General features: G+C 38.1%; 1 protein-coding gene across 1 annotated transcript in view; it reads right to left on the bottom strand.

Annotated features, from left to right (window-relative positions):
* LOC107694950 (serine/threonine-protein kinase D1-like) overlaps positions 1-11,442 on the bottom strand; it is a 35,894-nt gene that overhangs the window by 13,609 nt on the left and 10,843 nt on the right. The window contains exons 2-4 of the mRNA XM_016494678.1: positions 4,489-4,627; positions 220-351; positions 12-126 (exon numbers count right to left, since the gene is read on the bottom strand). Of these exons, the coding sequence (XP_016350164.1) occupies positions 12-126; positions 220-351; positions 4,489-4,627 (386 nt within the window). The remainder of the gene's footprint in view (positions 1-11; positions 127-219; positions 352-4,488; positions 4,628-11,442) is intronic.

An 11,442-nucleotide genomic window follows, 5' to 3' on the forward strand; every position in this document is an offset into this window, starting at 1 on the left:
CAGCAGACACAGAGCGAGTGTTGGTCAGGCCGGTGAGGGACACGTTAGATAGTCGTCGTTTACGGATGCCGCTGCAGTTGTTTGGGATTTTAAAGGCACACCGTTTGTGGTAGTTCAGCCCGCAGCCTAGCACAAAGATAATGACAAAAGGCCATCACATGGTGGTCTGTTTCTACGGCTAATGTAAAGCTGACAAAAGTGGAATGCTAAGACATTTACCTTCACACTTAAGCCCCTGCCTCACTAAACCCCACAGCATCTCTCCACAGTGATCGCAGAACGCTGGAGCTCGATATGAGTGAACGAACAGGGCGTGAGGTCTGATTTGAAAATCCTCTACAGTAGCTGAAGCTGAAAGTTTGAAACAAGCGAAATGTAAATTTCTCATATATTTTGATCCAAAGTAACTTCCAGTAGACCAAATACGGTGTCTTTCTCCTGAGATCAACACTGGGTAACGTGCATCAATCTGTGATCAAGTACATTTCCATGTAATATGTTGTAGTTCACAATTTGGTTGAGAGAAATCATATTAGCTTGTTTTCATTTGTCACAATTACTGTAAATAATTCACTACTTTTGTTTTGGAGTGGATGTTGTCATTTTTCAAATTTCAACAGGAAAGCTGTGATTTGTTTAGAGATATTCCTGTCCCTGATCAAAATGTTATTAACTAATGATGATTTATGGGAATGTTGTTTCATTTGGCAATCATTTCATATGTTTTCCTGTGTCCCCATTTTCACTTCCCTCACTCCCTGTTAGCATTTTCTAATACCTTTAAAAAGCCAATTCCTTAATGACATCCAGGAAGTGACTTCAGCACTTCAGCACATTATACTTTCAGAACAAAAGTAGAAAAGTTGTAACTAGGGCAGTATCCTAAGGTACAAAAGCTAAAAAGTACATCTTTGTACCTTATTTACCCCTAAATATCGGTACATGAAAGGTACATATTCGTACCTTTTGAAAGGGCACTTCCCCAGTGACAGTTTTGTACCTTTTTTTCTGAGAGTGTAACAATGGATTTGATGAAATCTGTGATGTTTTGTTGTATTAGCTGATTTGTCACAGTTTAAAACATTCCATCCGTTTTTATAAAATTATACAAAATCAAAAGATAGTTAAATAAACTGTTTAAAAATTAATCTAAAATTAAATTAGGTTGACACTCTCATGTAAGCTAACACTCAATTCTAATTTTAGCTATTTATTTCCACCCTGTAAAGCACCCAGCTAATAAGCAAATAATCAAGCTATATAATTAATAAAGTGCCTGAGCTTTACCACAGCATATTTCTGTGCTGTACACTTTCATAGAAATATGTCCTTAAATTATAACACTAGTATCATAATTTTTTTACTGAATAACAGGAATGACCCCTGTGTCTTGCTATAGAGCACAATAATAGTAGAGTAAATATTAAAAAAAAATTTTTATAATTATTTATGGGGAGAAACATAATTTGTGCAAAAAGAAATGCTGAAAGAAGCTTGAAAGAGAGGTTTGAGACACATAAGACATAACATACTTATTCAAAATACCCATGTCACGTTACCCCCAACAGCATGTGTGCTTTTACTCCAAATACTATCCTTTCACTTAGTTTAATAGTTACAGAATAACTCTTTGATATTCCACCAAACTATAAATCGTGAGTCTTTTGTCTCTTAATATGTGATAGTTTCGGGGTTTCTCATTAGCTGCGTAAATCTGCAACATTTGATGATCCATGACTCACTTTAACAACCACAATTACACCTCACAATTACAACATTAAAATTGATCAAATTACCCTCGGATTTGATCTTTTTCATTATTCTCAGCTAACTGTCCTGATACTTGCAATTAACGTGATTTGTGCATTTTATTTGAAGTTGCTTTGCTAAAACCATCAATGTAAATCCTTGGTAATTCATTAAAGGAAATGCAATACCTGTTGAGAGACGTCAAGTTTTGACAACCTTAATCGCTGAAACATCTGTTAATTGTGCGTAATTGTGGTTGTTCAAGTGAAGTGAGTCATAGATCATCCCAAGTACTTAATTTCCAATTTACAACTTAAAATCATAATTAGTTGTTTTCCAACAACTCACATAAATAACCACATTTTTTTGTTTGCATTATTTGGACTTTCGACTTCATGAGGGAATTTGCTTCGCTCCTAATCCCAGCAGCACTGAGTAAACATGTCATGATTAAAAAGGCAAACAAATGTTGCAGAGGGAGTTATATCTTTATTTTATGAACCGTCCTCTTTCGAGCTCCCACAAGGCATGTGTATCTTTGGGGTACAGATGGATGAGAGGGTAGGCCAAATCCAATCTATCAATGGCCAGTCTGGCACGCTTTTCCCGTCTCCACAGAACTGCCACAAGGCCTGGGCAGCAGGCTCTCTGGCCTTGCCTAATTCTAATCAGATGGGCAGACCGTGTGTCTGTCAGGGTTAATGGGCTAGAGATGGTGGTCCCTTTAGAAGGGCCTGTGGTCAAGCACTAATTAAGTAAGGACTCATTTTGAGTGTCCGAGAGCTTTAAAATACAACAAAGAAGCAGATTAAGAGCTGCATGACATCTCTGTATCATTTATTTCACTTTAAAGCGTGCCCTCTAAAAATAATACTATGTGCAGCACAGCATAATCTTATAGAACAGAATGAAATCCAGAGATATGATGATTTTAATTACCATCCAAACTCTTCCAAACAAACCCAGCTTTATTTATATTTGCAAATTGTACTATGAAAGGGAAGCTTTTGGGGTGGTTGGAGTGTTTTGATTGGCTCTTGTTGGCTGCATGTTGACAGGACCAATAGCGGCTGAGTGGCGAGCGCAGCGGGAGCACTGTCTGCCTCAACTCACGCATGTTGCCTCCTCTCCAACATGGCTTCCACTAGTACGCTCAAGTAGAATACATTCTGATTAGCCATTCTGCAGCTAAATTACCTCAATTCATTCAAATGATTGTTTTGCCTTTTGTTTAAAGGCCAAGATATGTTTGCAAGTTGAACTACCTGTAAACTGTCATTAAATGCTTCAGGGAAATGAGTATGATGCTGAAAAGGCATCCTGAGTTGACTTAATGCAAATACTTGTTTCTCCTGTAATGTTTTTCCTTGCTGCTGGTGGAAATGGGAAGTTTTCTGGGCCAACACACTCTGGCCTGCGATTCCTCTCCGAGACAGTAAAGGCAACAAAGAAAGGGAATCATTGTTTGGCACACTAAAGTTTATGCATACTTCTTTATCAATATTCACGTACGGTTATTAATCCCACACGTTTTGTATAGTGCTTGCATCTTAATGCACTTTCTCAGTTGCAATTATGTTGATCTAGGCACAGCCAAACATCCTGTCAGCGCACTTCACTGAAGCCAACCAGTGGTTACTCTAAATTTATCCAGCAGAAAATAGACTTCAAGCAGACTTTAAAGACCACAACAGACTGGGTAGAGACCCAGCAGAGAAAGCGTAGGTCAGATTTGTATGAAATGCTGGTCTTTTTAATTACTGCAGGAGATACTGTCAAAGTGATAATCCGAGAGATCAGCATTTATTGGCCCGCTCGTTGCGCCTTTTTTCAGATTCAGGCCAATTACAAAGAATACAACTTTTGCTTTGAAAACCATATGGGTGAGCAAAATCTGATTTTCTTCTAATGCTATCGAAGAATTCATTTAGCTTTAAAAGTGCTGTAAAATACTACGTTTACTTAATTAGTAAAGGAAAACTATGAGCTATTGATTTACTTTTGCGTCAAATTATACCCTTCGAGAAAAGTGACGAGACACTGGGTCCCTAAGGGAGTGTCATAATTAATAACTGTTGACCTTACTTTTGTGACAGTTGTAAAACTCTTTTGTGTTACTTTACAGTGAAAGCAGCTGTCACGTGTGTCATTGAGAAGTGTTACTCTGGGCTCCCAAAGGCTCGTCTATGAGAATGTGTGCATCTGGGTGTGTTAATCACATGATTCATCTTGTCACAGGCATGCACATGTACAGAGAAACACACCAGACTTGGTAGAGAGGCTGGGGGGTAGAGGAGGTGTCAGTCCCCGCTTTATCTCGTCAGAATAGGCTTCACTCAATTACCTGACATAGCACAGGGAGGAGAGGGGGAAGGCCTGCCAAGTGTTTGTAGAAACACTTTAGCAGTGTCAAATGCGATACCTCCATCGCTTTCTCAGCAAAGCAACTCCGGTTTTCACACCGGGTGCAGCATCAAAACTTGGATGCACATCAACTTTTCCAGAGTGGGAAATGGAGGGACTAAGAGACTATTAACAGTCAGAAATGGCACAGGAATCGCACGCTGGTGTGTGGCAGACTGCAGAAACTTTGGCGGGTATTACAGCAAAGTCAAAGTGTCTTGTCTAACCGATCTATAAAACAATGCGTCATGCCACAAATAAGAAGACAATGGATGTACATCTGCGCCTAGGGGCATGACTACATGCTGAGCAAGAGCTATTGAACGCGCCACTTACCTGACAGGACGACTTCCACCAGGTCCCCTTCCATAATTTCCGCCGCGCACCTCACCAACTGCAGAATGTTCTCAGAGTTTGGATCATGACGGAAAAGAAGAATCTTGTCATACATCCCATAGAAGCCACATTCTGGGAACTGTGACAGAAGAAAAATGATGTCTGTCAGGTATTTTTACAGAGTAAAGGCTATACTGAGTGGGTGGTGTGTAGTTTATGATGGTTAGCTTACATGAATTGCTTGTCTACTGATGCCAGACGTATAATGCGTCTAAAAGCCCTGCCCACATATTCAAATTACAGACAACATTTCTCATACCTGAAGCTTTTCATTCAGCTATTAAAAAGTACTCTGAAACCACATTATGATGCTCATGGGACAAACCTAACTGACAAAAACAGATTTACAGCATTAAATGCTTTTCGTTTTTCTCTCTCTCTCTCTTTTTGACTGCTCCTAAACAGTTTTACGAACAGCAGCCTCACAATCAATTCAATGTCAAAAGAAGAGAGCAACATATTGACTGACCCATGTAGACCGCTGGGGAAATGGCTCACTAGCCTCATTCCCTATTGATCCCTGCTGGGTTGAGTTGCAGCAACACTGCAGAGAAGGCCTGCATGAAATGGCAATCAAATTCAAAACCTTCAAACCTACACAATTCACAAAGGGTACTCACATCTAAGTTATTTGGCTTTTATTACACCACAAACAAAAAGATCACAAATAAAAACTACTCTGGCTGTCACAATGAACTTGTATTTAAACTTTGTATTTGCATTGACATTTCTCTGAAGGTTCACACATGCACAATATGCTGGTAGAAAACTGTGTTGAGTATAAGCTTTTGAAATAGCACACATAAAGACAATATTATAAGAAAGTATTTAGGACATATTATATACATTATACATAATATAAATATAATCTTTTATATCATCTATCTTCCTTCTATTATATATTTTTGAGAATGTCTTTTAAATTCTGATTAATTTGAATTTAGGGTAAAATATATTATTACTATTCAAAATTGAATTTAAGGAAGTAGAATTAAAATGTAATAAAATTAACCTTTCATTTTTTAAATATAATGATAAAATATTTTCTTTTAAAAGAATATTATTTGTAATAATATATATAAATGATCAATTTATGAAATGTGACAAATAATATAATATAATATAATATAATATAAAACCCATGACCCTGCAGAGGAAAAGCAGTTTAGATAGTGTATTATATTATAATATATTATATTTTGCACTGAATATTATTTTGATTCATTCTTCCTCTTATCATTCCAGTTCAACTTTCTGGGTGTGGCCAATTCAATTAAAATTCCAACTCATGAATTTCAAGTCAGCCAGCTCTCAAATGCTATGTTCAACCTTTTCCTGATTTAATTTTTTTCACACTTCATAATGGCTTTTCTGGTTTTGCAACCATGCAGCTGAGAGCATGTATGTGCCTGATATTCCTGCATGCATTTAAACATACAAAGATTCAGGAAGCTGCTTCGAATTAGATTTCTGAAGAGGCATCTACAGAGAGCAAAGTATGGCACGGCGCTGAATAGGAAGTGAACGAACGTGGAGAACATCCAATTTCTAAATAGAGACACCGAACAGCAGTGACTAACATTGAGAAAGAAACTGCGGGATTACAAAACGGCTCCATCCAAGATATCTGGATGCTAACAGACCGTGAAAGCATATGATGATTATCAGGCTACAGGTTAACAGATCGAACACTAATCATTCGCCTTGTTCCCAATCCAGTCGAATAGCGCTGTCACATTTATTCACAATTCCAAATGTACCATTTTACAGTCAGAGTCTCTAAAGAGCATCTGATCGCCGCTAATGTTTCAAGCTTGCTTCTAATCAGCGTACTGGTTTGGAGAAAATAGCGATGACTCTATCATTGTTTAGCAACCAGGCAGAGGAGCTCACCTCCGAACGCCCACACAAGATGTACACTGCACCAAAATGCGCTGTAAGCGAATTATTTACCAAAGCAGAAGACTCGCCTTTCAAAAGCAAACCACCGCAAGCACACATTCCAAACCAATGCATGGAAATTAGATTCAAGCCCCACACATAGACTCTCCTCCAGTATTCTCACAACATTATGGCATTTATTAGATTCAACTTGACACTTGTGGGACGGAGTATCTGTTTTCACATTTTCTTTTTGCGGTTTAATTGTGCAGATTCCTTCCCCTCTTGTCTAGCTCTAATGAGTGCTACACAATGAAGATACACAGAGGCAAGTGTGCTTTTGAGGTCACCATGACAGCAGCCTCACTGTAACAGTGTGGGTTGTCATGGCAGCGGACACCCAAGGCTCTTTCCTGATTGAGCACTATTCATTTGTTTGGCACAAATGGATGCACATATATCTGCTGCATGTCTGAGCCATCAAAGCCGAAGACACACCGATCCTTGTCATTAACCCCTTGGGAGATGTCTGGCTCCGATCGGTGGAATCCTCTGACAATAACTCTATGTTATTGCCTCTTAGAGAGCTGCCCAGAACCCTTGCTTAATGGTCTTTCATGACTGTCATTTTCTGCCATCTCTCTGTATGTTTTATAGATGACAGGCTAGCGCGGCGAGAAGAACATCAATTTGGATGTCGTCTTCCCTTTAAACAACTGGTTGCTGAAGCTGGTTGTCAGGGTGGAGCGAGCACTTGTGTGTGTCGAAAAAGGCAGGTATGTTGAGAGAGGAAAAAAAAGATGGACGGGCAGAGAGAAAGAGCGAGCCAGCGAGCGCTCTGAAAGCTTGTAAGGAGTGAATCATCCGTTCTAACTGTCAACCCCCTCTCGCCTACGCCGTACCAGGCTCAATGCCCTGCTCTTAACATTAAACCGTTGTTCCTTCCTCCCAGCACCGCTTTCGAAAAAGGCAGGTATTTTGGGGAAAAAAAGGAAGGAGAAAGATGGACAGGCAGAGAGAAAGAGCGAGCCAGCGAGCGCTGTGAAAGCTCGTAAGGAGTGAATCATCTGTTCTAACTGTCAACCCCCTCTCGCCTACGCCATACCAGGCTCAATGCCCTGCTCTTAACATTAAACCGTTGTTCCTTCCTCCCAGCACCGCTTTGACATCCTAAAGAACCTTATCCCTTTAATTACTCAAACTAATGATATCAACCTGTTGTCATATTGGGAGACATGCATTATATTACATATAAAATGCATATTAGATTACTGCTATTACAATTAAGCTTTAGCATGTATAAATACATTTTCACATATCGGTGGATGTGCACATGGATATGTTGGATGATTTGCAATCAATTAACCTTTGCATTGATATTAACCTACTTTTAGCCTAGCATGCAGGCAAAAACACATTATAGCTACGTTTGAAATGATATAGGTACTATATTTAAATAAGCACTTTTTGTGACCTCTCAAAAATATGTTTTATATAGTATGAATATGTGTAGTATGATTGAAATCTGAACATACTACATCCGCCATGTTGTCAATGTCATGTGTCACTTCACCGATTTGCCTAATAGGACAGTAAAGTCTCCATCAGATGCACACTTCGGAAACTCAACAGAGGTAGTAGGTAATTTGTGTACTTTTGCATACTGCACACTTTTTCCCGGACATGTCCTGGCTGGGATTTCAGAATTGCCTAAAATGTTTTCAATGTTTTCATACTTACGAGTGACCATCTGGTTATTTCCTTGCTCTGTTGCAGGATGTACCTGTAGATGTGACAATGCAGGACATTTACTACTACTGTAACTATACTATGTACATTTTGATCTACATGAGTTGGAAAACCTATTTGCCATTACGTTGGATGATAACATGTTTTACATTGCCAATACGCTTTGTTAATTTTGACCGGCTCTGTGACTGGCACTTAGTTTGCCCAGGTTTGAATGATACAATGTAATTTACTCTACGGGGCCTGTTTAGTTTACTAAATATAATGAACTCAATAACAGGCTAGTAGATAAAAATCACATTTTATACTAAAATAAATTTCCTTAAGTAGTGACTAGTTTATTTTCCTTTATTAGACCATGCAAACATTAAATGCAATTTTACAGGATTTAGTGCAACTTGAACTTTGAACTTTTTTGTTGGATCTGGTAGGTTTGATCAGGATGTTCTTTTCCAGTGCATGTCTAGAAGAAGTTCTGGTTGGTGTAACTGTATTTAAATACTTTTGATGAGGTCCACATTGATTCCTTCAGTGTCCAGTCGTCAGCGGAAAATCCCTCTCTATGATTGCGTTAGTTAGTTATTTTCCCCACTTTAGCTAGAACATGATTAGATAGACATGCATGCATTGTATTTAATATTGTGGTATTGTAATTTTAGGAAAAAAACACATAATTGAAATGTGGGACACTGCTTACGTCTTGCAGGATGCAGGACGAAGCTCCCAATTTCAGGACTGTCCCACATTGTACCAATTGTACCAATCGTGGTTTGCGAGAAGGTGGGATCTACAGTTAAAGGAACACTCCACTATTTTTGAAAATAGGCTCATTTTCCAACTCCAGCTAGGTAACTTCCAATAAGCCTATTTTCAAGCGCTGCGTAATATCATTGCGCCTGCTGCACCCATGGTACGGCAGCAAAGTTCCTTGATTATTACGCCGGAATGGGAGTATAGTTCCTAGCCATATCGGCTTTTCATTTTCCGTCGGTCTTAGTACACGATGTACAGAGGAGTCAAGTTTTAAATAGGAAAAATATAGAAACTCTTTGGTCATTTTTGAGCGAGATGCTAACGGTCTAATCAGATTCAATGATCTATGCTAAGCTACAGCTAAAAGTGCTACCGCCAGACCCAAAATAGTGGAGTGTTCCTTTAACTATCAAAGCAATGCAAATACATGCACAGATAATGTATGAGGCAATTTAGAAATCCTGGCCACGACGTGTGGCCACGAGTGGACATATGGTCATCCTAGTTTTATGAATACTATGAATTCCGACATACTGCCCTGTTTTTCTACATACTATCCATCTTATTTTACAAAACGGAAGTGGGCTATTTTCTATGAATGTGTGAAACTTCCATTTCATTAGCCGCTATATAATAAATAACTGGAAGAATAAAAATGCACTAAACAGTAAAACTATTTGCACTACAGTGTTTAGAATTACAACGATACATTACATTAAAATGATAAGAAATACCAGTGTGCAATATCAAGCAGTATTACAAGCTATTTTGTACAGCTAAAAATAATTGGAAGCAGAAGACACCGGAAGCCTCACACATTCAAGTTACAAACGGCTGCACCTGTTCTTACGTTAAAAATAAGGTGGATATAGTAGAGAAGTAGGCATATTTGGACGCAGCGTATATGTAAGGCTAAACCAAATACTGTCATGTATAAGAGTGGCCCTGTGACGCATGTCATACATGCTCCATCATGGCAGATGTAAAGGAAGTGAAGGGAAAACAACATAAAATATCAACTTGATATAAAATCAGGGCGGTTTAAGTGACACTTCACTTCAAAACAAGCACAAATTGCAGTGAGGACTGCAGACTAAAGATGTGGGTTATCAGCAACAAAGATGACAACGACAACAGCAGCAGCACATATGCGGTGATGTCTAACTATATTAGGCAACGAAATCCATGCCAGTAGAATAACAGACACCAGTGACGCACAGATCTTTGTCTTGTAATTAGTTTTGAGGATGATAAATAAGCAAGAGGCTATGAGCAAAAGAGAAATAGCTGTTCACGCTGTACCAAAGTCAGTAGAGGAGTGTGGTTTGTTTCCTTGTAGTATTATGAGCCATTGTGTGCAAAAGCATGGGTGAGTCAAATGTTGCACCTCAAGGAAAAAGGATTCAGCACTTTTTTTTCATATTCTCTCGGTATTTGGCATACATATATACATGCTAAGCAGATGCAATACTATGGAACATTTTCTTATTCACTGTAAAAATTATTGAATCATTATTGTTCATTTGACTCATCACAGTAATTTCTGGCACTTCCAGAGGAGTTCTCAGAGTTTCAACTTGATTTATTTCATTAGTTTTACTATAAGTAAATTCACAGTGGTTGGGTGAAGTGTAATGAACTTAACACTGTTGTAACTTTGGCAGTGCAGTTTGCTGTGAGAAACTGTATGAACGTGCCAGAAGGGAGAACACTTTGTACTGAGAAATATAATTTGCAATATTATGCTTTCCAAAACATGTTTTAAAAATGTGGCTGACGACTTGTATTTAATATTTAAGAATGCTGTATCTGTATCTGCTGTAAAATAATTCTATGTTACGACACAGTTAGCTCTTATAGTTGCTGTCATACTTCCTCACATCATCCATGCTAACTTTAAAATGAAATTATTTACTCAGCCTCATGTCATTCCTCTATATGGCTTTATTTGTTCTGTGCAACACAAAATAAGATATTTTGAAGAATGCTGGTAATCAGTTTTGGTTATCACTAACTTCCACTGTATGTACAGAAAACACTGAGACATTTTTTGAAATATACTTGTTCTTGTTCCAAAAAAGAAAGTCAGTCAGTCATTTTGGAATTTTTTTGGGAACAATTTGAGTAAATAATGACAGAATTTTCATTTTTAGGTGAACTATCCCTTTAAGGTGGCATGCATGTTGTGTGGTGATGACAGCAACTATAAAACCTGTCATAACATAAAGCATCTGTAGAAAAGCACTAAAAATTATGTGTTTAAATGTTTTAGTGCAACAGATTAAATTTAAAATATGTAAAAAAAAAAAATTTAAAAAAAAAGCAATACACGTAAAAAAGCGAACATATGATAAAGTTTATTAAAGCTGCAGTCCATAACTTTTTTTGGTTAAAAATGCTTCAAAATCAATATTTGAGCAAGTACATAATCAGCCAGTGTTCGAAACTATCACCTTACTTTAGCCCGATTCACAACGGTCAGCTTATAATAATGTTTTCTAATTTGAGTGG

The sequence above is a fragment of the Sinocyclocheilus anshuiensis genome, unplaced genomic scaffold (genome assembly GCF_001515605.1).
Source record: "Sinocyclocheilus anshuiensis isolate Anshui unplaced genomic scaffold, SAMN03320099.WGS_v1.1 scaffold942, whole genome shotgun sequence".
Lineage (NCBI taxonomy): Eukaryota > Metazoa > Chordata > Actinopteri > Cypriniformes > Cyprinidae > Sinocyclocheilus > Sinocyclocheilus anshuiensis.